General features: G+C 28.7%; 5 protein-coding genes across 6 annotated transcripts; 4 read left to right on the top strand and 1 right to left on the bottom strand.

Annotated features, from left to right (window-relative positions):
* Window positions 1-202: 202 nt before the first annotated feature.
* On the bottom strand, window positions 203-1,378 carry LOC111037538 (EEF1A lysine methyltransferase 1). The gene is made up of 4 exons (XM_022320176.1): window positions 994-1,378; window positions 774-921; window positions 507-716; window positions 203-423 (listed from the first exon to the last, which is right to left on the bottom strand). Exons 1-4 carry the CDS (start codon window positions 1,141-1,143, stop codon window positions 296-298), a joined length of 636 nt encoding a protein of 211 aa, XP_022175868.1. The 5' UTR covers window positions 1,144-1,378; the 3' UTR covers window positions 203-295.
* A 43-nt stretch (window positions 1,379-1,421) lies between these two features.
* Window positions 1,422-4,229, top strand: LOC111037535 (ribonuclease P protein subunit p40-like). Its single transcript, XM_022320172.1, has 8 exons — window positions 1,422-1,498; window positions 1,630-1,820; window positions 1,913-2,057; window positions 2,346-2,480; window positions 2,561-2,677; window positions 2,744-2,921; window positions 3,677-3,814; window positions 3,906-4,229. The coding sequence occupies exons 2-8, from the start codon at window positions 1,707-1,709 to the stop codon at window positions 4,057-4,059; spliced, it is 981 nt and encodes a 326-aa protein (XP_022175864.1). The 5' UTR covers window positions 1,422-1,498; window positions 1,630-1,706; the 3' UTR covers window positions 4,060-4,229.
* On the top strand, window positions 4,168-6,779 carry LOC111037537 (protein KTI12 homolog). 2 transcript variants are annotated; one of them, XM_022320175.1, is made up of 8 exons: window positions 4,330-4,438; window positions 4,588-4,650; window positions 4,747-4,798; window positions 5,050-5,102; window positions 5,194-5,377; window positions 5,435-5,546; window positions 6,145-6,207; window positions 6,316-6,779. In XM_022320175.1, exons 3-8 carry the CDS (start codon window positions 4,749-4,751, stop codon window positions 6,541-6,543), a joined length of 690 nt encoding a protein of 229 aa, XP_022175867.1. In that variant the 5' UTR covers window positions 4,330-4,438; window positions 4,588-4,650; window positions 4,747-4,748; the 3' UTR covers window positions 6,544-6,779. The 2 variants fall into 2 exon arrangements, with proteins under 2 accessions (XP_022175866.1, XP_022175867.1); XM_022320174.1 differs by lacking the exon at window positions 4,588-4,650 and having other exon boundaries at window positions 4,168-4,438.
* A 5,575-nt stretch (window positions 6,780-12,354) lies between these two features.
* On the top strand, window positions 12,355-16,956 carry LOC111037552 (probable methylmalonate-semialdehyde dehydrogenase [acylating], mitochondrial). The gene is made up of 12 exons (XM_022320192.1): window positions 12,355-12,487; window positions 12,590-12,672; window positions 14,008-14,145; window positions 14,510-14,659; window positions 14,729-14,807; window positions 14,916-15,115; window positions 15,341-15,508; window positions 15,615-15,861; window positions 15,950-16,131; window positions 16,328-16,507; window positions 16,577-16,675; window positions 16,764-16,956. Exons 2-12 carry the CDS (start codon window positions 12,649-12,651, stop codon window positions 16,863-16,865), a joined length of 1,569 nt encoding a protein of 522 aa, XP_022175884.1. The 5' UTR covers window positions 12,355-12,487; window positions 12,590-12,648; the 3' UTR covers window positions 16,866-16,956.
* Window positions 16,957-23,452: 6,496 nt separating this feature from the next.
* LOC111037563 (uncharacterized protein DDB_G0290685-like) lies at window positions 23,453-27,096 on the top strand. The gene is given in 3 exon segments (XM_022320212.1): window positions 23,453-24,160; window positions 24,878-25,077; window positions 26,897-27,096. Coding segments are annotated over 3 exon segments (849 nt in total). The 5' UTR covers window positions 23,453-23,565; the 3' UTR covers window positions 26,951-27,096.
* Window positions 27,097-27,614: the final 518 nt, after the last annotated feature.

Below are 27,614 nucleotides of genomic sequence, written 5' to 3'. Positions count from 1 at the left end.
GGTTTGAGTCCAAGATCTGGCACTGATCATAAATTAAAGAAAAAATACTTAGTGAATTTTTGGAAATACATTTTTATGGTGTAACTTGGTTATATGTATGGAAAACAGAAATAACCATTCTTACAATTTTTTCCTTAAAAATAGTATAGAATACCTATCAATTAAAATTAAAGTTTATAGGCATAAAAAAAAAATAGGTAAATAAGTGTATAATTGTTATAATTATATAGAATCACTCAACTACATTAACTTTCTCAATTTTACAGTAGAAGTTGAGGAAATCAGTAATTACTTACTAATCGAGTTCAGATGAGAAATTTGTAAAACAAGCAAATTGGTTAGCAAGATTATTATTGTGCTTTGGTTCAAATGAACACTTGTGAACATTAAGTAACTTTGTTGCTAATTCCTCCATGATTTCCCCTGAAAATTTAACAGGAAATCATTTAATTAATTGTAATTGAAAACATGATAAATCATAAGAACATAATTTCTGTGATGCTAACCTGTACACAATATAACATGTTGTTTTGTTAGAGATTTTGTAGTTTGCAAAGATTTAGTCAAACATTCTTCAGAAAGAAATGGTGGGTCAACAACGACTAAATCAAAACTTTTCAATAGTTCTTCATCAAATTTCATTGGTTCATTATAATCATAGAAAACATAATCTGAACCATAAACACTAAACCTTTTGTCAAACTCAAATAGTTTAACTAAAAATTGAAAAGTTTGAATATAAACACATTATACAACACAATTCTTGCACATACTTAACATTGTGGGTGACTTTTTCTTAAAGGTTTTATACAACGTAGGGCATGATATCAACGCTATACTACCATTTGAACCAACTGTTTTAATAACACATTCAACAATTCGTTCACATGTTTTTTCGTCGTACCAAAATTGGCTTAATTGCTGCAACAAAACCACTACATTTATGTTACAAAAATAAATGGAAAAAAAATCAATTCAAACTCGCAATCTCACCCAATCTTCATCAAATGTTACATCGGTAGTATCTTTATCATCACAGTGAGATAACAATTTTTCATTTTGTTCTTCATAAAACTCTTTTAAAGCTCTCTGTGCTTCGGCTGAAAGTTGTAATGCATCCAAGTCATCATCAGAACTTGACATATTTAAAAAAAAAAATAAGAAATTTATACAATGTAATAAATAATATTTGAAAATTCAAAACAACAAAAATTTAAAATCAGACGAGTGCAAATTTTACAATTGACCGGGCCATATAATTATGGAGAAAAAATCACCGCTAGAAGGTACTAAGGTAGATTGGTCCAATGTTTTATTAGCGAATTTAATATCAATAAAACTATAAATATAGAATACGAAACACCTAAAAAATAAATCGTGGTTACTTAAGAATGTAAACATTGTAAACTGATATCAGCATTGTTCTGTGATATCAGTAGGTCCATGTTTCACCCACATGGCCATATTTAATTTTTACTGGTCAAAGCTTAAAATCAAGGTACCTCAAATATCAAATATCCATACACCTTGCTCAAAACCTTCACAATTTTAAAATTACCTATTTGAATTTTGTCTTTTGTGATATTTTATTATGTTCATGTTCTAATAAATTGTTTTTCTTTGAAACAGATCGAATAAACTCGTACAGAGGTTTATAGTCGTTCCTATAATAGGTATGTCAAATTGATAAGGCTATATTAATAATAATGATCGAGCCAGAATTGTTTAATTTCAAACCGCCTTTAAATAAACATGAGTATGTACAAAAGCATTGGGATAAATTATTAGCTAATATAGATGAATGTGGACTCACCCATTCTGTAAGTATATTATTAATGATTGCTAGGATAGTTCTTTTGTTTGATGTTAAATAATGAAATATTATGATTTGTGATTAATTTTGATGTTTTAGATTTCGGTTGTTTTGCCAGACACAATTTTCATTCCAAATTATATTGAAAACATATTTACTGAAAATGGCCAATACTACCTAATAAAAAATGTTACCTTATGCTCATTAATAGATCCTGGATTTATCACATCTTTTGTGAAAAATGGTATGGATATTTACTAATTATTATTGCTTTAAATAAACTGTATAGTGTATTGTGTATTAGTTATTATATCTCTACCATCTAAAAGTTTCACATTATGTCATTGTATAACTATACATATTTTCATGTGGTGTGAATACAGTGCAATGAATGCATAATGCAATATATTCAATGATAGTTTCAGAATTGTTGCAAATTGATGATTCTTAATGCTTTGTTTTATTCAAGAATACAAGATGATCATAATTTGTATTATGTATAATATAAGTGATATTGTATTTTAATTGCTAGGCAATGTTTATGCTATATCTCTGAATACTTACATTGATGCTGAAGACTGTATTTCAATAACAAACAATAATTTGCTGCAAATGTCTTTAATTCAATCATCCTATCAAAATATGTGCCTACCAGCAAAAGACTCAAGTATTTTTAGTATTTCAATTATATTGTAAGTTAATATTTAATTTAAAATTCTAAAATGTTACTATTTTTGTTGTTAAAAGAAATTACATTGGATTTGAAAGGATTAAAATTCAGTAGCAAATCTTATCAACGTATCAAGGAGAGTTTTGAACGTTTTCAGACCAAGTTTGATATGATTATTTGCTGGGAATCCAATAGTAAGTAATTGTAGACAAAATTAAATAAATTATGTAAACATATTATTTTATCAAAATATATTTTAGATGATGATGTCTGTCCTTCGTCAATAGCTTCATACTTTCACAAAAATGGTTTTGACTGTCAAGGATGTATCCCCCGAACAACTATAAACAGAAAATATAATATGACCATCCCAACAGGCACTGATGATTTTGCACTTTTAGATACTTGGTTATCGTATTTTTCCTTAGACATTAATATGTGAGAATTTGTTTTATTTAAGATATTTTTTATTGATATTACTTATTATTAAAAGGACGCTACACCCTCATGTGTTGTCTTTGTCTTATAAATGTACAACATAACAAAAACTTTTTTGCGCGGGATAGAACCACTCTTTCTGTAGTCTTAAATAGAGACACCAACAATTTACACAATATACAAGCTAATATTTTCTGTGTTGTAATAATTTTATTTGTATGATATCATTAATAATAAAAAAGTTAAAATATTTTTAAAAATCTGACATAAGACATACACTACATGTTTATGCTTATACAGATTTAAATATTTGTCAATTAGTTTTACAAACTTAAATAACTTTTGATGTATTGGTATTATAGAAAAATATAAACTCTACAACACAATTAAAATTCTCCTCTATTCGTGGTGAAAATTTGATTCCTTAATTATAACAGTTGCCTTCTCAGTTATTTCCCAAACAGTTTTTGCTATGTTTTACATTAGTAAGACAGACAACACATGCTAGCGTAGCTTCCTCTTCATAATAATAGGGGTATAGAAATAAATGTTATGGTACTTAACTTACCTATACCATTTTCTGAATATTTATAACTTTCTTTAGTAATTGAAATAACCAAAAAAATAACATACAAAATAATTTGATTTTTTTGTTCAAGTGTACATTTTTATAAAATATTGTATTCATTTTTATTTTTAGTTTGAATTCATATAGTATTACAATAATTAAGCATTACACATTTTTCATTTTTTAGCGATGATAGAATATCAAGTATTTTACCCGATGGAAAGTTAACAAAATCAAATTCTCGCAATGTTGGTCAAGTAACTCAAATTGTCTGGACAGGGTTTTTTGATAATCAAAAAGTAAAGTTCTTGTTAGAAAAGTTCAGGTAAATATTAGCTAACCCTGTGTGAAACCTATATTATGATTTAATTTATTATTTATTTAATTTAAATTATTATTGATGTAATATATTGCAGGGAATTTCAGGAAAATGAAGGGAAGATATATTGGATGGCCATTCATTTAGAACCGTTTACAAACTCTCCATATCCTTACACTCATCGAACAATTGTATTAAACCCTGATAAAAAATATTTCGTTTCTTACTGCACAAAATGTAAAAAATGTTAAAAATTTATTTTGAGTAATAAAATATTTTTATTGTTCCATACACCGTCATGGGGAAATAAATCATTTTGTTTTGAGATCTATTCAATGGCTGATAACGTTATTTATTATCTGTTATCATGTGTATTCAAATGTTCAAAATAAATATGTTAAGCACGATTGTATTCAATTTATAAGACGTTTATTTTATTGTTTTTAACTTTGTTTATTGTATTAAAAATGCCTTTAATATTGATGGTTGGTCTACCGAGTAGTGGCAAGACGACAAGAGCTCGTGAGATCCAAAAATACTTTACGGAACAACAACACAGAGAAGTTATCTTAATATCGGATAACGAAATTATATCAAATATGAATATAGACAAAAATGTTTTGTATTTAGGTAGTTATAAATTAATTTACAATAAAATATGCCTTTACTATCTTACATTTTTGATTTAGCATATGCATGGGTATGGGTAAATTATTAGATATCAGTAAACTACTGCTGACATTCGTTGATTTTAAATGTTAGATTTGTTATTTCACCAGGTTTGTTGAATCTGTGACAAAATAAACAGTCTAAGATATGAGTCAGCTAAGAACATTTGTACAGTAATTTGAATGATAAAATATTTTTTATTAGTTTTAAATTATAATAATATATTTTGTTGACTTGTTAAATTTATGCTTATGTAATAATATTTACAGAAATGAAGAAAGAAAAAGATCTCCGGTCAAAATTGCATTCTGATGCATTAAAGTAAGTTTATGAATACTATTATAGTATTATATTATTTTGTTTTTATAGTTATAAATATTGATAATTCTAGGAATTTGGTCTGTATTCATGTAAGCTAATTGAATTAGCTGGTTGTATGAAATATGTAAACTCAATTATAAGAATTATGGAATTATTACATTTGGATTGAGTCGCAATAAAATACAATTCCACTTATCACTTATTCATTAATGTAAAACTAGTTAGTTATTATGTTTTTTACTATTTTGTAGGAGTTTAACAAAAGAAAATGTTGTAATATTGGATTCTGGAAATTTTATTAAAGGTATGTATAGTACTTAATTATTTTGTATTTTTTTTTTTTAATAAACAATAATTTTGTAATGTAGAATGTATATGAACTTTTAATTTATTAGGATTTAGATATGAATTGTATTGTTCTTCTAAAAGTTTGAGCACTCCAAAGTGCTTAGTTGTGTGTGATATTTCAACTGAAAAAGCTTGGGAGCTGAATGAAAACAGAACTGAACAAGAAAGATATGTGAGGAAAACATTTGATGACCTTGTTATGAGATATGAAGAACCAAATCATTCTAATAGGTTAGTAAAGTGAAATATTTTAATAGTGTTTATTAAATAAGATGAATGTATATTTAGATGGGATTCGCCATTGATAAATTTACAATTGGATGACACTTTGCCAGCCGAAGAGATACGAAAAGCAATTTTTGATGTTGCTGCTCCTGTACCAAATCAATCAACAATAAATGTAAGGACATACTTATGTTAAACTCAATATATTATATTAATAAGTTATTTGAACGGTTATATTTTAACATACAATTGAATTTCAAACTAATTTTTAATCATATTTTCATCTCGTTTTATTATTCAAATAAATACTACATATTAGGAATATTATTTTTAACTTAAAAGTTTTTAGTCTTACCTGTAGCTAAATAAAACATTTCCATTCAAAGTATTTACATAAACAGTAAAATAAAATATTTTTATCATTTTCTTCTCATTTTTTTAAAAACTAATTAATTAACCAGTCCTTAAAAGTTGAAAAGTTCAAACATTATTCAGTAAACTATCATTATTTAATAACTATTAACTTTTAAATACATACATTTTCTTAATAATGAGGAATGTTATTTAAAATAATAAAAAAATATTTTAAATTACTAAAATTTCATCAAATTACTTTAATAATTTATATTTATGTATTGTCTAATTTTGAAAATGTGATTTTTCGTACACAATTAACAGCTTAAAGTTAAAGAAATTGGAACTTGTCAATTGTCATCAAACTAATGGTACTGTTAGCATTAATTACTTTGTGTTTGTGTTTTGATTTTTAACAGGCACCATTAAATTCAAGTTCTTATTTGTATGATTTAGATCAAAAAACTCAAGAGGTAATTAACGTAAGTACTAAGTATTTTTTACACATTTTTTTTAGTTAAATATTTAATCAAAACTTAGTGAAGAAAATAATTACTAATACTTTTTTTGTTTCCTACTGTGTTTTACAGTCAATTATACAGTTAAAGAAACAAGGCGTGGAAGGAGAAAATATTGAATTAGTTGATTATGAAGGAAAATATCTGAACAAATTGGATAAGAGTGTCTCATTAGTGCAGCTTGCTAAGTCTAGAAAACAGTTTTTATCGTATGCCAAAAGCCATGTTTCAGTTACAAATGACCAAACAAATATTGTTAACATGTTTATACAATTCCTAAATAAGACTGTTACTTGTTGAAAAACATTATTATTATTTATTTATTCATTGGATGAGATATGACCATAGGATCCTTCTCTATGTTTATGATGACATCTTGGCAACTTGCTTTATATCTAGCGCCACTCTGTAAGAAGCTCATGCACAAAATGTACTCCCATAGAATGGATGGATCTTTGTGAGGATTAAACTATTTATTAGCAATGGTTGTATTTGATTGTTTGTATTGTTAATGAATAAAAGTTCTATAAATAATATATTTTTTTATTCCATTTGTGTTAAAGTCATAATTTACAAACTTCGAAGTTAATTTGTTCTATGGCATCAACTGCATAGTTATTAGTTGGTTTTTGCTATAGAACAGGGTACGGTTGTTTCTGAACATGTATGTCAAGGATTTGTCACTAAGAACCTAGGTGATCACCCATCCGAGAACTAGGGACACTGTTTAGTACTGGCACTCAAAACACATTTGTATCTAAAACCAAACAACGTGCCACCACCTTGCCACTATAAATTTATTATTTATTAATACTGTTTAGTGTTTATGTTTTTACAAATAAGTACTTAGACTATTCTTACATACATTTCAGTGTCTGTTTATTATTAAATTACATAAACAATTATTATGATATATAAGGAATATATAAGAATCTATAAACTTAATTTTATACTCTTATCATATAATTAATCCAATTACATGTCTAATGTCAACTGACAAGGTTCTTTCATAAACCTTATTTCCAAATGTGTTGTGTTTAATTTCATCATACATTATACAATTCTATCCAGTAAATTAAGAATTTGAATCTCGTTGCAAGTTGTATTAAAGCAGGGGGAACATGACCCTATGTCCCTACTTCCTATTACATTGTCAGCAGTTTTAATTGAACTCATAAACATTAATTTTAGAGTAAGCACATAATCAAATCCTTCAAAAATAAATTGTTCTTAACTAGTTGGTCATTGAAATAAAACAAAAATAATATTTAATATACAATTTTAGGTTAAAATGAGTAGTGAGTACCTATAACAAAAAAAGTAACTACCTAACCTATGAAAAAATTCAAACATTAAAGTAGTGTTACATGAATTCATAACATATTGTGAGCAATTAAGTCACAGATCGTGATAAATTTTAGAATATTATGTATGTAGACACCTACTCCATAGTGTCCGAAAGCTGACCTAACCCAGCTAAGGTCTGTTGGGTCTAAGGTGCAAGAAGCGAAGAACTATGCCCGAAAATCATGAGATACTTCCTGTCATCTCCAAAAAAAAGTGATGCTGCATTGATATACTTGTGTGTCCTCAACTCCCCCGCCCACATTGAAATTTTAAAATTTTTTTCGCAAATATTTAGCATGTATTTACATGCTTAATATGTATTGTTAAAATATGTATCTTGGTAATATTAAGTACTTACCAATATTTAATTAAAAATAAGTAAGGACTGATAATTTGTTAGACCATAGTCATGGTATAATGACTGTTGCTCTTTTTCCATTACTGGGCAAGGGTGGGGAGGACCATTGGTTGCATACTATCGTGTGGCCGGGGAGGAGAGGATAGAACTTCCTTGAGTTTTTTTGGACGAGTCAATGTTTTCCGTGATTCTTTTAAATAAGTTAAAGAGATCAATTTGTAGATTTAACTCTCCTCCAGAAAAAAAAATGTACCTAGGTCAAAGTATGACAAATTCCAATAAAGAGACTCATTTTATTTTGATATTCCACTTCACTGGCGAAACTTTTTAATATTTTCTTTAGAGAGTTGTTAAATACTCTTTCTGCAGCAGACTGCAAGTGTTGCTTGGTACATCTTGCAAATTTTAGCAATCTAATAATTTAAGTACCTAGGTACCTAGTGTTCCATCGGTGGCTGTTGTACCTACGTGGCCTACAGTACATACAGAAACGCATGGGCGTAACTTGGAAATATATTAGGGGGGGCAAATATATAATATATATATATATTATATATACCTACATATCAACTAGTCTATATAGTTAACCTTACATAATTTATTTGTAAATATATGTTAACATTACCTTTTGTTGTAGAATGTAGTTGTATATTAGTATAAGGTGATCAATATTACTAAGTAATGAAATAAATATACAAACTTAAATACATTAAAAACATTGAAATTTTTAATATTTTATAACTTCTAAACAAAATGCATCATAATTCTAAAAACTGCAAGTAGATATTATATACAATTAAGTATTAACTTTATGCTTAAAATAATAACAAATTTATATTAACTGTAGTCTTCTGCCTCTTAGGGTTGATTCTGCATTGAATTTATCAATAATTTTATCAAGATTTATTGGGTACAACTTTTCTATATTTAAAATAGCTATGTTAGTTAATCTCTCTTGACCAATAGTGTTTCTAGTGAATGTCTTGAGACGACGTAAAGACGAAAAAGAACGTTCACTAGAAGCAGAACTCATTGGAATCGATAAATATATTTTAAAAATTGTATACATATTTTCAAATGAACCCATTAAGTCCTTAGACAAGAAAAATTTGAAAAAACGACACTTTACTACCTATATATTATATATAATTATTCATTATGCATTATTTAAGCATTCTAAGCATTATCTAACAAGATACCTAAGCTAAAATTGAATATTAAGATTTAAAAAAAAACTGTATAGTAGTAGCTATAACCAGCTGTTTTGTACTTATTTTAAAACAAGGTATGTTAAATGTCAGAGGGGGCACTGCCCCTCCTAATTTATTCTAGGGGGGGCAATGGCCCCCCCTTGCCCCCCCCCCCCAGTTTACGCCTATGATAATGCGTATTACATGCCACACAAGTGCAATAATCATATTTATAAATAGTTTTTAGTCTAATGTAACATAATATTACACACATAAATCGGAGCCAGACGTTTGAGTCCAATAATCGGCGACACTATATTGCATTTTAGTAGGTATTTATTTTATTGATTATTAATATTATATTTACATTTTTTTAAAGTTTTAATATTTTAATATTTAGTTATAGGACGCTGATAAAATCACCTGATGGTAAACTATCTTGGGCCAACATTACGTTTACCTGAAAGAAATATATCCCGAGTTGTTTTAAAATTTTTTTTTTAAAAATCTTGATTATACAGACAAAAATAGACACCTTACCATTTTTAAATCTGTTTGTGCGCATGGTTATAAAAATTAAATTAAAATGTTGATTTGATTTGAAATTGATTTAAATTATCATTTTTTTTATGATTCAGGTGGATTTAATAATACTGTATAAACACCATAAACGAAGTTATTACAGACTCGGAAGAGTTTACATATGTAGGTACCCGAAAGTAGTACTTGAGTTGACCCTGTAGAGTTATCATCGCCCGATCAGAAACTGTAGTATTATTTTGTAGATATATTGTTAATTTATGCACAATGTATATCATCTGTTGTATACTTGTATAGGTACGGGTACCTACGTTATTAGGTAGATTGGTCGACTTAACATTGCCCGTACTAAATCAATACGATATTGGTTGAACTGTTGATTTTATATTGTTATTAATGTTTGTTCATTTTATTCTATTATAAATAGTAAATATTAACAATTAATAAGTATAGGCTTGTGGGCTTAGTGTCTTACTGTACAACTTTTTATACAAAAAACAAATAACCAATACAATTTTAATATTGATACCCGATATTAAAAAAAGTATAACTATGGGCCGGTTTTAATGGTGAATTTGAAGAATGGGCCGAATCAATATCTTGCTGCCACTGAAACCGAAGGCTGCGCACGCCAATGATGCGACTCATTGAACATTAAGNGTTTACGCCTATGCAGAAACGCAATATTAAATCAAATAAAATGTACAAGCTGTAGTGTATAGCTGACGTTTTATTCTAATTTATAAGCTACGTGCGTGCTAGAAGATAAAACTCATAAAAGTCTTAATGAGGTTTGAATTTTAAAGAGAGGTTTTAAAATACCTACTTAATGCAAAAATAATTCAAAACGTTGGTAAATAAAGTTGATTAATAAATATTTAAAGGGGTGGACAAGAGGGTCTGCTGAGTAGTACCTATAGGTTAGGAACCTTTTTATAGTTTTCGAGTAGTAGCTACATCTTTAAACACTATAAACGCCATACGCGCGGTAGGTACTTATTCCTAATACCTATATACTGCAGTGGTCGAAGTTGGGGGGGGGGGAAGGGAGATCTAGTGGGAGGAAATCTCTCTATTTTTTGTACCTTATATTCACATTTTCCATCCCTTCACTTATTTTGTACGTCTGTTCAAGCGATATAATATGAGAACTAGGTATATAAATTATGAAATTCATCCCACCACTTATTTTTAGCCACCTTGACCACTGCCTATAAACTAGGTAGGTACCTATAATTAAGTTGAATCCACTAGTCAGTAGTCACCCACGTAATAACTTGATATTAGATATTCAAATTGGGCCAGCAATCAAAACATTTGGTCTTTTAATATTAAATGCATCAGATTTTACTTGGCGCAAAGTTGGTGGCTAAAAATTTAACAACTTAGACCATCAAATGGAAAATGTAAAGGGAGCAGATAGGTATATAAAAGTTCAGATAAGACATACCTACCTACTATAAGTGACTATCTTAAGTGATTTTTTTAAATTATCTTCTTTGAGGCCAGAGTAAGCGATAATTATTTTATTGGTTGTATAATGGCCGCAAAAAAATAATTTAGTTACCTAGATGTTGTAAATATTTTAAACAAAAAATTTCAGCTATGATAAAATATGATAATGTGAACATTATTAAATACAAAGTCTGGGCGAAAACGAATTAAGCCACATAATATAGGAATTAATGTTAATATTACGAATACAACTTTATTTAGGTAATGAATACCTAATAATCATTTTAATATTTCGTACTGATCATTAGAGTACCTAATAAAAAAAACATTTTTTTTTTTTGGGAGACTTCCCAGTCAACCTCCTTCTCCCGGCTAATAAGCTGTACTATAGGTAACCAGTAAGGCAGTAACCCAATTTGAGTTTCCCCAAATAAATAGGACTGAACTACTACGGCTGTACATAATATAGGTACAGTGTTAACCACGGTTAAAGATATACAGTATAGTGTATACATACAGACAGAACAAGATAATATATAGTTTGTATATCTTAAATCGTGGTATTTACACTCTATACAGCCAATAATACATGTACTTTAAAAAATACGTCGGGACAATGGTACCTAACTCTTACCATTTTTATGATTTAGGATCCAACCATTGATGGTTAAATTCAAGTATGGTTACACTCCTACAATACACCATACCTGCTACTTAAGTCCAGAATAGAAAAAAAAATTAAATATATTCAGTGCTTTAATTGATGTCCCTACCTTCAATAATCACTGCCTAAATAATTAAAGTCATATTTATTGATAAATCATAATATTACTTTAATATGATAGACATTAGACATGTCATATCATGTCTATGGTAATATTATATTGTAATGTAGCCAGCCAGTATACCTAGCCACCTAGGTAGTACTGTAGTAGGTACCTACTTAAATTATATGTAATTGGTCTATTTTGACGCTTTTTCCGTGATTTATTTTTCGGATCAGTATTTTTTATTAACTAAATGATCCGAAGTCCAATAATAAGGTTAATAATTATTAATATATTATTATAATTTTTATTTTAGCCGGTGAATAATCAATATTGAATACTATTGAATTATAAAAAATTTTAAATGTTAATTCATGACTGGTCCTATTATAATAATTCCCCTCCACATCAGTCCACATTGACGTCGTTGACGTAAGACAGCGCTGCATGACTGCCTGACGTCCATTTGACTGCCGATCCATATCAGCGCACATACCTGTTGCCGGCGTTATCACAGCAGCTGCCACTTGCCGAAGTGGTGCCCGCGGTGTAAGTCGAATCTAAGACTTTAGTAGCTTAGAGTTGTGGTAAGTACTCAGTGATTTAAAATTTCTTTAGACATTTTTCTCAAATTTAATTTCCTTGGACGTTACTTGTCTACTGAATTCATGTTTTACTTCTGTCCGCAGGGTAATCATAACATATTATTTTACACACCAGTGACGTCTGTACATCGCCGTTAGCAAACATGATCCGGTCCAATATTTTAAAAGTAATAATTTGATTGATTATATAATATTACAATAAATATAACTTTAAAATGACAGTCAAATCATCTTTGTATATAAAATCCCTTCATGTCTAATGTGTTTACTGCAATCAGTAGTTGTCTCTTGTAATTTACCTGACATAGTGACTTAGGTACCTACTCATTCTTATTTAAAATATTAGATACATAATATTATACTTATACAAATTACTTTTTTTTTTATTTTTATTGACATAAAACGAATATTTATAATCCGTGAAGTATAAAAAAGGGCTTAACGGCTTGGGTAAAGCATTCAATAACTCTAGGTACTTCAACTATATATTTTTATTTGTGTTATGTAACTATTGAGTGAAGATAATCATGTATAGAATACAAACTGGGGCCAATGTGTAATTCATAAAAAATTATTTCCATCATAAAATACTTAAATAGGTTTACAATTAGGGAATCAATTATTTTAGATAAGTTAGTTTTTTTTTTAAATGTATTTTTAAATGAAATTTACAATCTGTACCCAGTGGCACAACAAGTAAATGAGAGATAAGTTAGTTAGTATTTTTTTTATTTTGCATTTGTTTTAATCAGTATAATTGTTTATGTTTATCATAATATTTATTATGTACATATTTTATGCTACTTGACATTTACCACTTCGGTATAAATTATTTACAGGTTTTTAACGGAAGTTATCGATTAATAATAAGAAATTCTCATTTTCTTGATATCTAACTTAAAAGTGGTTTTAGAACATGTTACCTACTACCTAATACTTACTAGTAATGACATTATTATAAAGTCGAAAATTGAATAAAGAAAATATTCATATTTTATAACAATTCATCCATTTCAGCATACACCTGTTTATTATTTCTGTATTAATTGTTCATACTATAAGAAAAATTAGCTCTAAATTTGAATACTTAAAACAATTGATATCTTTGTATTATTTGTCATTAGTAAACTAACAAAAATAAATAAATAATATTGTGAAATAAATATGTACCCATAAATCTAAAATTGTTTTAATATATTTGGAATTAATATAGTTATCATATTACATACTTGAAAAACAAGAAAAAATTATCATTCACACATATTTTAGCACCTATCTAATTAGTTAATACATAATAGTATAACAAATGTAATCCTTTTTTTATCTACAATGGTTGTCAGATACCTTACTCTGTAGTTATATTAATTATTTATCTTATCTAAGATCAGAGGTTATATATCATTAAAAAACAAGTGAAAGACGTCAATATTCAAATCTATCCATAACTTATATCACATTTATTTATAATTTATTCTAAGCATTTAATTAATATTTGTTTTCAGAAAAATGTATTTCAACAAGCAATTAGGTTCAATGCAACATGCAGTGCCATTCCAAAAGTTCCAATGTACATAGATGGAAAGTTTGTTGAATCAAAAACAAATGATTGGATCGATGTACATAATCCTGCTACAAATGAAGTAATCTTTTTTATTTTATCAATATAAATATGCAAATTTTTGAATATAGTACAGTGTCATTAATCTGGACCCTGTCTGGCTGTTTGGACCACTGAAAGTCTGGGTTAAATGAAACCAAAGAAACACATTGCAGGCCAACCACTGATATCATTATGTATTGGTTCTCATACTAAAAAGAACTATCTACATACTTTGCTCAGGAATTGTAAAAATAAAAAATAAATAGGCACATACAATCAAAATTACAATAGGTTTTAAAACTATTGATAATTATTTGTTTGGTCCTTCACTCTGGTCCTGATTAACCAGATGTGCGGGACTCTACTGCATTTCCATTATACTATTTTGTAATCAATTTTGTTAGGTCATTTCTAAGGTACCAAAATGTACACAAAGTGAAATGGAACACGCAGTAGAATCATCCAAAGCAGCTTTTAAATCATGGTCAAAAACTTCTGTAATGAGAAGACAACAAATCATGTTTCGTTATCAGGAAATCATTAAAGCTAATATGGTAAATTTATTTTGATAGTGTTTAGTTTAGTTTGTTCATATTGAATAATATGTTAAACTTTAATTTCAGCAAAAATTATCAGAAAATATAACCAAGGAACAAGGAAAAACATTGATTGATGCTGAAGGAGATGTAACTCGTGGACTGCGTAAGATTTACTATGTTTTATTTCATTGTAATACACTAATCACTAATCACAAATCACTAATCTAAAAGTATAGAATTATGTCAGTTAAATGATTATGTTGTTCTTTAGAGGTTGTTGAAAATTGTTGCAATTTCACCAGCTCAATCATGGGCGAATCATTACCATTAGTAGCTACTGATATGGACATACATTCCTATCGTGAGCCTCTTGGAGTGACGGCCGGTATTGCTCCATTCAATTTCCCTGCAATGATACCCTTATGGATGTTTCCTGTTGCTATTTCTTGCGGAAACACATTTGTTATCAAGGTTATTTGCATTTAATCTTAACTTATCTAAATGTTCAGGTGTATAAGTTTGTTAATCTGACATTTTCCAGACATTATTTTTCTAAAAGATTATTGATTTTAAAAAAAATGTTAAATTATTATTTAGTTTGTTATGGGCAATAAAAAAAACTAAAAAGTGACTAAATTTTAATTAGTAATATTTTAAATGAAAAAATATTTAAATTATTTTTTAAATTGTTTTTAGCCTTCAGAAAGAGTACCTGGTAATTGCATGATGCTTGTTGAAATGTTGTCGGAAGCTGGCTGCCCACCTGGTGTTGTAAACATTATTCATGGCAGTGTTGACACTGTGAACTTCATCTGTGACGCACCAGACATTAAAGCAATTTCATTTGTTGGTGCAAACACTGCGGTAACTTATATAGTTATATATAATATACAATATATAATAAGCCTTTTATATTTATGATAGGTTACATTGAGTGCTAATATATTATATTATATTATATTGTGTATAGGGTGAACATATTTACACTCGAGGTTCTAAAAATGGTAAAAGAGTACAAAGCAATATGGGTGCAAAAAACCATGGTGTAATAATGCCTGACGCAAACAAGACTAGCATGTTGAATTCATTGGTCGGAGCTGCATTTGGAGCAGCTGGACAACGGTGTATGGCATTAAGTACGGCTGTGTTTGTTGGCGATGCCAAGAACTGGCTCCCCGAATTGAAGAGTCGTGCTGAAAATTTAAATGTCAATGCTGGTAAGTAAATTGAAGTAATCTATGTTAGTTTCTGTTTTAGTTATTATTTATTTACAATTGTTATTAATTCATTATATTTACATTTCAGGCCATGTTCCAAATACTGATGTTGGCCCAGTTATATCGCCAGAAGCAAAAAATAAAATCCACAGTTTAATCCAATCTGGTATTGATGAGGGAGCTAAAATTCTTTTGGACGGAAGAAACATAAGTGTGCCGGGCTATGAAAAAGGAAATTTTGTTGGACCAACCATTCTCACAGACGTGAAGGTAATGACTAATGTTGTTGTGATAAAATGTATGATAAACTTAGGACTATATCCATTATTCACTCCAATTTCTTGGAAAGGTATGCCAGAGAATGGGATGTTTTCTCATCAGCAATTTTAAATTTTTGTGATTCTTATGATTGGACTTTTTTTTAACCAACTATATGTTGTTTTATTAATTTTATTTTGTAATATAGCCACATATGAAATGTTATACAGAAGAAATATTTGGACCAGTCTTAGTGTGCTTGACTGCTGATACTTTGGATGAAGCGTTGAACATAATTAACTCAAATCCATATGGTAATGGTACAGCTATATTTACTACAAATGGAGCAACAGCTAGAAAGTTTACGCATGAAGTCCAATGTGGAAATGTAAGCGTATTGTAATTGTTATTCTAGAATTGCACATGTAATAATGATTTATATTTATATTCCATTTAGGTTGGTGTAAATGTTCCTATTCCAGTTCCATTGCCAATGTTTTCATTTACTGGTACACGAGGCTCATTTTTGGGACAAAATCATTTCTATGGCAAACAAGTAAGTGTTATTTCTTTTGATTTAAAGTTATAAAGGAATGTAATGGATGTATGCATTACATATTTCTGACATTGTGATTTTATTTAAGGGTTACCACTTTTTTACGGAATTGAAAACAGTTACACAACTCTGGAAAGAATCTGATGCCACAGACACCAAAGCAGCTGTTTCTATGCCCGTGATGAGATAGATTTTTAATATGAGTCTGATATTCTACAGAGTTTAATATAATATTGTTTTTGTTATTATAATTTTTAATAAAAGAAAAATTTAAAGTATAAGTTTCATCAAATATTTTAACATCTCTCTATAAACTCTTCTAGTATTCATAGGCGTGTCCAGACCTCATTCGCAGTTCATGCACAACCGTGGAATATCCAGGGGAGAGAAAAACTACACCCCCTCCCCCGCCAATAAAAAATTCTGTTAGGGTATTGGGATATGACCCCCGAATTTAAAGATTTTAAATTAATTTTTTTAATTTAGATCAAATATTGCAAGTCATGCCTGTGCATGACAGGCAAGACCCGTGGACACGCCTATGCTAGTATTATATTTACAGGTTAAAGAAATAAAAAAAAATATCACTTTAAACTCAAAAGAAAATATCAATTATTCAGAATGTTATTTTTGGTATTAAGAGGTAACACTTTCACATCTATACTTAAGGAGTCATCATACAATGAATGTTAATAACAATATACTGTGGTCTATGTGGAAGTAGACCTATCTAAACACAAAAAAGATTAGCTTGGTAATCAAAGCAAATCCTGCTCCCCCTGTGTGCACGTCTATGGGGCCAAGCTGTCTAAGAGGATTTGAATTTGGGCTGAAATTAATTTGCTAAAATTTGCCTTACGCATATGTTATTCCTAGAAAATATATTTTTCTTATCCACATCATATAATTAGTTGTGGGGTATAAAAAATATTAATTAGGTTTTTAAATTCCTTACATTTTAGTTTAGACTGTGAGAAAGAAGTATTATATGGGATAGAGAAAAACTTTAGAAGATATCAAATTCAGAAAGACAGTAATAACTAATAAGTAATTAGTAATTACATATAGGTACTTACCTACAGAGAAGAGAAATTAAAACTGTTGTGTTAACATTATCATTTCCACAGACTTGGAATCAAATTTATCAAATCATTTTTCCACGCTCTTTTACGCCGTAAAATAAGCTTATACGATCCCACGGGAACTCGGGAAATACAAATGCGGTGCGTCATATTCCGCACTGTCTTTAACTTTTAAGAGGTTTAATCTTATAAATTATAAAAACGTCTGTTTAAGGAATTGCAAAATTATTATTATATGTTTACGATTTTATTGAGCTAATCATTTTTTAATCTCTTGGTAAAAATCGTATCATCGTATTGTTATTATATTATGTCTAAAGGTACCTTTATATGCCCACGTAGATAATAGGTAGGTACAATAAAAAAAATTATATTTTCCAGAACGCCTAGTTATTGCAATGATTTTGGAGTAGTGCCAATGTTGATGAGAAATTCAAATGTATTTCGGTGTCTGGCATTGCCCACGCGTATAATGAGTTCTTGGCTGTTTTTCGCTTGTTGAGCAAGTTGGGTAAGTTTTGAATGTAACATAATTTACTAACGACTATAGCCGCGAGCGCCGTAAAACAGCAATAATAATATTATGTCTCTTTCAATGTCCTCATTGGTCAGTGCAGTGCAGTGTTTTGTAGGCATTTATCAGCTGTCTCCTGTATACTACCTTTTCGAGTCCACACAGTGTATTTATTTATGTTTGAGGTTCATGGCGCATCGTTTTGTTTTATGTACAACATTGTAAAGTTTTATAGTGTCTAGACAAACGGTGCGTGTTACCACTTATTATTGCCCCATGTACACAACGAACACAACTTTAATGTTTATCTAAATGGGGAAAAATATTATAGGTACCTACTTGTATATACATAGTCACTATTGTATATTACTCTATTAGTACCTATTTATACTAAAAAGTATAATTTATATTAAGTGGGATGTACGGTAGGTAGTAGGTACGCCTGCATTATACCATAACTCTATATAGGAACGACGCAAAGGACTAAGGAGTGAAGTATGTACCTACTATTTTGTTTTCTTATTTCCCCTCCACGACATAAGTGGTAGGCAGGTATTATAAATATTTAACAGATCGCTCTAACTCCTCAACAGATTTCGATGAGTTGTTACTTTTTCTTTATTTTCATCGCATGCGTATGGAGTAACCCATATTAATTTGTCTGTTGGATTGTCATGGTTCTTAGCATAATTTTTAGTATGATATTTTATTTGATGACGTTAATGAGAACTGAGTGAGATAAGTATGAATAATGAATGCATAATAATAATACATTTGAAAACATAGAATATAATAAATATTACTATAACACTAGGAAGACGGAACTCGAGACTGTTTTCCGAATTTTATGTTTGGTAAGATATTTATTGGTGAATAATATAAAAAGTTTCTGATTACGCCATCAACTGCAAGTTTTCGACGAATGCCTGTAATAATCGAAAAACTTTATATGAAACATTACTTTACACTTCATAGGATACTTCACGTTTCTTATACGATAAATTTCCAAAGCGAATTAAAATCTATTGATTTTTTTTTTACTGTTAATACTCAACCAATGATGGAAGAGTGTTCTGAGCTCACGACGTTTTAAACTATAAAAACATTAAAAACTGTATCGCACTAGTATGTTATTCATGCATGCTTTGTTTATTTATATTCACAACCAGTGATGTATTCTTATGTAGATGACAATTGACAATATTATAATATCAAAAGAAGATTAAAAATACATTTATTGTGCCACCACATGCCTAATTTATTTCATAAAGAAAAAACATTTTTTTAATCGACTATGTAGAAACTTATATTCGAGTCATTTATAATATATTGTTCTCGAAATCAAACGACTTGTATACCTACATACATACTGAAAATGTAGTTTTAATGGTACTTATAAGTTATAGGTATAATATGCGAACATTGTGATTTGTGAACATGTTATATTATAAATAGGTAGAGCTTGGATTTTAATGCCCTAAAAATTCTAAAAATGCACTGAAATTTTTGTTTTTAATAATTTTGATATGAATGATAATAAACATCATTTAAGTCCAAAACGATCAGTTTTTAATTTTTTTAATCTGGAAAAATAATTATTTCCATTCTTTATTCATTTTTTTTTTATAGGTTTAGATAATCTATTTATCATGGCTATAGGCAGCTCGTTCAATTTAGGTACATAAAATCAAGGGAAAATATGTAAAAATCTTATAGTAAAATTTAAAATTCAAATTTTAGATTAAAAAATGAAAAAAATGAAAAAAATGCAAAATTCAAACTTATTTTGATTCAAAAATACATACAACGTATAATATGTTATAAACGAGCATTGCGTAGCCATCTTTGGAAAACAATTCAAAGAGCACTGAATCCCTGTCTTAAATATTATGATCTGTGCAGTGCCGCAACTAGGTTTTGTGGGGCCCTGGTGCAAAACAATATAATGGGGCCCCTGTTCCTTTACCAGTACAATACACTATATAATATATAAATACAAATTTTGTTTACATTATTTTATGTAGTTTCTATATGGCCCATAGGAATCAGCCTTTATAATCAAACTTGTTTTTGTTACCTTGTAATTTGAATACTATATATTTGCAGATTAGTGTATTTACATTTTTCAACTAGTCCTCATTTATTATACACTTTAGCAACAAGTCAAGTAATTTAAAAATTAAATACAAATATAGTAATATAATAATACTTAAAATTATAAATATGAATAAGAGTAAATGAAATAATATACAAAGAATCATAAAGCAAATATACATATCTTAATACTTATGTAGATAAAATCTTAAATATGTTCTAAAAAATAACTTTTTCTTATATTATCTTAAATATATCAATATTGTACTGGAAATTTGTAGACAAAATTACTTACTAAAGTTTTTTTTTCTTGCCTTTTTATTAGTAAAATCATCAATAATTTTATTTACATTCAATTCATGAGTTCTTGAGCGTTCTATATTTAATATACTAATATTTGATAGCCTTTCTTGTCCCATTGAGTTTCTTAGGTAGTTATACCTATACTATACCTATACCGTATTTAGAAATTTTGGGTAGTTATTAAAGATTATAGAATAATTATTGAGAATTTCGAAAAATACTTATTTTAATTTTTAATCCATATTTACCTGAAGTTACTGATGTTTTTCTAAGAAATTTAGTCATTGAACCTCGCATTAAATCCAAACTGGCGGTTCTTTGTTCTTTTGCCTTGCGTTTAGCAAAACCACTTTCATATACTCTTCGTGACGACATAATAATTATACAAATTATTTATTTAAAATTATCGTATGATAATCAAATAATTGATAACTATTAACTTTACAAGTAATAAAGCACAACCACACAGACGATAAGCACAATGCACAACTTACTGTAAAACTCAATAGATTTTAAGAGGAGACTCGACACTCGACACTCGAGACAGTAAATACTGAAACTAAACAGTAAACACTAACTCATAGTCACATAATATTGGAATATTAATATTTTATATTATACATATAAATGCGGGTGCCATGCCAGTGAAAATACTGGAAATCCCATTTATGATATATTCGTCATAATGTTACATTGCACACAAAAATATTATAATAATATAATCCTTCATTGAATATTAGAATGTGTACTGTAGCCATAAGCCAGTGTAAGTTTGTAACCAGCTGTAGGCTGTAATATATTGTACTTGTATGTATGTTATTTTTGTTATCGATAGAAATAATATCGGGTTTTCTAAAAATAATTCAATATTAACATCAAACAGTCTTATCTCTTTCCCACCGACCACTACGTAAACCATAGAGGCACCACTGCTGGCTGGATGCCTGGATCAGACAATTAAAATAATATAAAAATATAAAATCTTGTTATAACACTTATAACAACGTACTACGACTACGTACAACAAAATAGATTGTAGACACACAAATACGCAATACTGAAAATCAAATGTAATATTTTGTATGACCGTGGTAGTGTATATGAAATGAGAATTTTTTGAATTTTTTTTTTTTAGACTTCTATAAATTTGGGGGCCCCAATTAATTATAAACTGAGGCCTCTTGGTGGTGCTGAGCACCCCTGGTCCCCCCGCTAGTTGCGGCACTGGATCTGTGGACAGTGTTGTACATGATAGGTAACAGCTATATGATGAGATTAAAGGTTGTAATAATTACATCTATAATTAAAAATTGATTAAATAAAATATACAATGAATTTTTCATTATATAATATATGCTGTGTCAACATTATTTACCTAATAATAATTCAAAACTTATCATGTTATATGATTTATTTAATTGAGAATTATTTGTTTCATGCGGTCAAAATTGTATTTATTTGAACATAAATATAACAGCATATTGATCCTTTTATATTGACAATTTCAATAAATATTTTTATTTACTGATCTTTATACATTTTGAATAGAAAATTTAATTTTTATACTCAAAGTCTTTGTAATCATCTGTTAATTACTAAGTTTGTTGCTGAATACTATCCATATAGGTACTATGCCGTATTTGTTTTCTTTCACGTTTATAAAACAACTAACAGAATCGAATTTTTATACATTTTTACAGCACCTAAGTACTGAAATATGCGAAAAATAAGATGCGTGTATGATAATCGTGTTGGTATTATGTTTGTTTCATACAATTGTGTTTAGTTATAATGTTGTGTATACACAAGTTATTATAACCGAATGCACATTGAACAAAAACTTCTTTCTAAATGCACCACATGTCACACACATTACGGTTTTTTTTTGTTAAGTATCTAACACTTTATAATATGTATAGGGTGAGATTATTTTTGGCACACCAGAAATTAGTAAAAATAATACTTTGTTTTTTTTTTTTAAATAGTTGTTTTATCAATAATCGTAAAAATATATTATAATAATAAATATTATAAGATAAAGGTGAGTAACATGTTGAATATTTTTATAGTTCAATGAAGCGTTTAATGTTCGTAATTTTGAAATTTTTATTTTAGTAATTTTCAAGTATCATAATAATTTTGATATAAAAAATATATATATTATAGCATAAGTATAAATAAATCACTTAGATAAACTCGATACAAATATTTCATGTCTGCAATAGGTAGTAAAGTACATGATAAGAATACTTTGTGGTGTTAGAAGGGTATGGTAAATTCTTATGTCCGGGGTACAATTTAAAATGTTGGTATTCTTAAATTACACTCAACTACGATGCTAAAGAATATATTTTGTTATCTTGTATTTGTGTCATAAATATTATACTATTCCATCTTCTTTAATCTTTCTTCTATTATATTTTATGATAATTACATGAATTGCATATTGTTTGATTCTGTTTGTGATTTTCGCTTTATTTCGATTGTAGGTACTTTCAATCGTTTTTGATCATATAATATCGATGTCGTACTTAAAACCTATCATCGTTTATATCTTCTTAATTAATTTTCTGAACACTTAAGTGCATAACACACATATATATATATTTTTAGTTTACATTTTGTGATTTTCCGTTAAAATGAAAACAAAAACCGTATCCTATATAGTATATAGAATGTATGCAAATTTCGACTACAGAAAATTATTTCTCATTTGCATTACAGTGTGTTTGTGTGTATGTTAATATGTATGTGTGCGTGTGTGATAGACGAACACCACCACCACTGCGATTCGAGTAGCCAAAAAGATTTGGCACATTTGGGACGCTGATCAGTCACACTCAATCGATTCGACACTACCCCAAAAATATTACATAGTACAGTCAAAAATCAAAAAGATGACCATTGCCTGTAAACTGTGGTTATTGGCTGTGGTGTGTGTAGCGTTCTTATACCAGGATGGCCCCCAAGGCAACGGCGTGTTATGCTGAAAAAAAGCCCCCCATTCAGACGAAGATAATTCGTCCGGAGCTCAGTCTTCCGGAGCTCAATCGTCCGGAGCTCAAACTTCTGGAGAAAACGATGATGATCAAAATGCTGACAACCAAAGTGGTGATGCCAGTGGCGGGAATGATTCAGATGGCGGTGGTGTAGGAAAAGGCAAAGATTCCAGTGATGACGATGATGATGATGATGATGATGACGGAGACCATGATAACATTTCGGAAAATAAACATACTACTAAAAAAAATTCTGGCCACGGCAAGAATCACCATCATAATGACAAAGATGGCGGCGAAAACGACGACGAGGAACATGTAGAAGATGATGAAGACGATGATGAAGATGCAGCAGATACTCATCATGAGAAACATAAAGAGCACCACAAGACATGTAAGAAAAACAAGGACGATGGAGCCGGGGAAGTGCAAATATTAATGTCGACCACCATTACAGGAAAACCAAAGGATATCATTAAATACGTCAACAAAGGTTATTTATTTTGATTCATGTTAATAGTTTATTCGATCATTGTACTTAGGTACTCTTTTGTTTTTGTACCCAACCTAAATATTTCATAAGTTGCATTATTTATACCCATTGAGATTGATGAATGTTATTCACATTATTGAACGACTGGACGGGTATAGTTAAAAATATGTCTATTATTTCATAGTATAATCAAATCAATCTCAAATAATTGCGATCTATAAAAAAATATTTACCTATCATAAATTATTGCCAGTAAGTACATATTTATATGTTCTATAGTCGGAATCAAAAGTACTAGTGAAACTAATTGAGTGTGGTAGAATCAGTAGAGCGTACACATGGAGGGGGTGGGTTGGGTGTTCTGTTGGAATTTTTTTACTATATTATGTAATGTATAGATGTAGAGAAATGAATAATATTTTGATATATATATATATATATATATATATAGTAAATATACATACCTAATACATATTATACCTACGTATGTATGACTCCTCCCATTGAAAATATTTGTGTACGCCATGGAACTGAATATTTAACAATAAAATATTAAAATGTCATCAATTTCTGGTAAGAAAATATTCAGTCTTCATTTCGAAGTAAAACATCGTACGAATGTATACAATTTCATTATAAAACTAATATTTAGGCGCAATTAAACCACAAGTTTGTTCATTGAAATATAATTTATGTTAATTATTTTTATTATTTTAGTAAAACCTTATAATCCAGCTCCTTTGGATTACAAAAAAAAATCAGAGTCTAAACTTTTAAAAAAAATTGAAGCCGTCACTAAAAGATATAAATCGAGCAAGGGCAAAAAAGAACCAAGTGAAGATTTGACGAGTTTTATGAGTGACGTCCTTAGGGCGAGTTTGAAAAAAAAAAGTTCTAAACAAGTAGATCCAGATAAGGTAAGAATTTTAAATTATCATTTATCCATCGTACAATTTTAGATCTAAATTAACATAATTAGTTTTTCTCTTTTTGCTACCTACTACATTTGAACTGGTATTCGTAAGCATTAATATTATAACTTAAAAAAAATTTAGCTTAGATTCATATGCCATTTCGAGAATTTCGTATAGACTATTATATAGTTCGAATGTTGATTCAAGTTAAGTCAAGCTAATGGATACAAGATTGTTAAGTTTGAAGTAAATAGCTTATACTATTATAAATAATACATTTATCTCTCTAAGCTTAAAGTTAATAGGGAAAATTATATTAGCTTAACTCAGTTTAAAAAAAAAGATATAAATAGGTGACAGAGCTCTGTTGTACAGTACCTACATAGGCGCAATGGGGAGGGGGAGGGGGTTGTTTGGGTGTGCCTAACACCTCCACGTTTGTTCATATTAATTTACATTTTAACAGTCATTATGCAGGTATCCACAACCATAAGATAATATGAAAAAAAATAAAGAGGCTTCGGCACCCCCAGTTTTTCCATTGAAATTGGGCCCCCTGGTACAGTATATATTGAGTGGACCTCTCTGTTGAGCGAGTCACTGTAATGTATGTGTTAACTTGAATTCAATTATAAATCATTGCATAGGGAAGTTGGTTCTAATCGAAGGCAGACATCTATACTGATGATATTTATTATTTTATGAAATATGGACATACGGTACATTAATTAAATGGAAAGCAAGTCTCATTTCTAATTTGAAATATAATGCAGATATTGTTTAATTGAGGTTTTATAAAATGTAATATACATGACCAATATAAATGAGCCTCCTTTTTATCATGGTCTAAAAATAATAATTTAAAAAAACCCTTAAAATTTTTAAAATTTCAAAAATATCAGTCTTTTTAAATTGTTTATTTAAAATACGGAGAAAAAAACAATTTGGAATGAATAAAAGCAACTTTTATTTTAAAACTACGGTAAACCTGTTATTGAAAAATTGTTGGTTTTCACACTTTCAAAACTAATGCTAAAATGCTGCACGAGTAACGCCGGGTATTATAATTTATAATAGTATTATAATTTATTTATATTAGTATCGTAATAATTTTTTTTATTATTATTAGTACGGTTGGTTGAATTATTTTTAGCCTAAAACATATTGCCTTTATTATATCATTAATAATTAATTACTATTATAGTATTATAGTATATAATACAATATATTTTTAATGTAGGTAATTAACATTGGAGTCAATACCGACTTACTGTTGAACGGTGTAATCAGGTTATACTTACAAGCCTTAGCTAAAAAAAGTTGAACATTTAAATATTTAATACATTTTTAACTACAACATAATTTGCAAATATTTATGATTTTAACAAATTTTGTCGAAATTTGAACTTCAAATGCTTATACCTATAAGTGTATCTCACATCTATGAGTCTTTAATAGTTTAAAATAGCTATATAATTATAATTTATGAAAAACTTTGTATTCAATTTTTAATTATTTTTACTGAGTGAATATTTTTATTGATATTTATTAAAAAAAAAAATGTCAAATGCCTATAAATAGCATAACAGTATTTAAAATAATAATGATATCACAATAAAAAATAATACCAGCTAAGTTGAAAAATAAAAAAAAATAAAAATTCTAAGTAGTTTATATTAGCCTGCCTTTGGCTGCTTTAACCTGGTCTTTTTTGAGTATGCCAAATATTTGTTTATGTATTATTCCAAAATAATACATTTGTTTCGTCCATATTGAATATTATTATCGTTCTGAGAGTTAATCTGATGGTTTTTTTTTACAGGTATTGATTACCCTCGTGAAGTCTGTATTGTTACAGTTATTGAAAGATATGTAGTTTGAAGCCCGTGACAAGTCTATCAGTGTACTTAACCACCAGAATGTGTTGGAAATCGCATCTGTGTAGACGACTGCAGCTGTAATTAACAATAATTACATCTGTGCAAAATGTTTAAATATATCGTTTTTTTTTCGGGCGTCTAAGATAATTGTATTTACAGTACACCCGTATTCATAAACCTACCTAAATACCTTTATTAACATTTAAATATTTTTTTTTGCTTTCAAGTATTCTTCCCATAATTTATATACTGTGCATAACAGTATACATCATACTCTATGGTTGTAGTGAATGAAGGAAAATATGTTGTACTCGTAATTTACAAGAGTTTTGGGGATTTTATATGAATAATCATATGACGGTAATAGGTATTATTACCGAGTTCAAAATTGGATGTCATAATATTTTGTAAGAGAAAAATATTGATATAGGTACCAATCAATTTCATACAACTATACCTACGTTATTGGTCAACTGTAAATGAGAGACCAAATATTAGAGCAAGTCATAAACATATTTGCATAGCCTGTTTTAATTATTTTTGAAAAAAAATCCTTCATGCTCATTCGTCGTATATTTTTCAAGGTTGTCATAACTTACTAAAATGACTGAATGGCCGTTTTTCAAAACTTGCCAAATAATTTAATGCAACGTAGGTATT

The sequence above is a fragment of the Myzus persicae genome, unplaced genomic scaffold (genome assembly GCF_001856785.1).
Source record: "Myzus persicae strain clone G006 unplaced genomic scaffold, MPER_G0061.0, whole genome shotgun sequence".
Taxonomy (NCBI): Eukaryota; Metazoa; Arthropoda; class Insecta; order Hemiptera; family Aphididae; genus Myzus; species Myzus persicae.
This window is presented reverse-complemented; position numbering and strand designations above follow the sequence as displayed.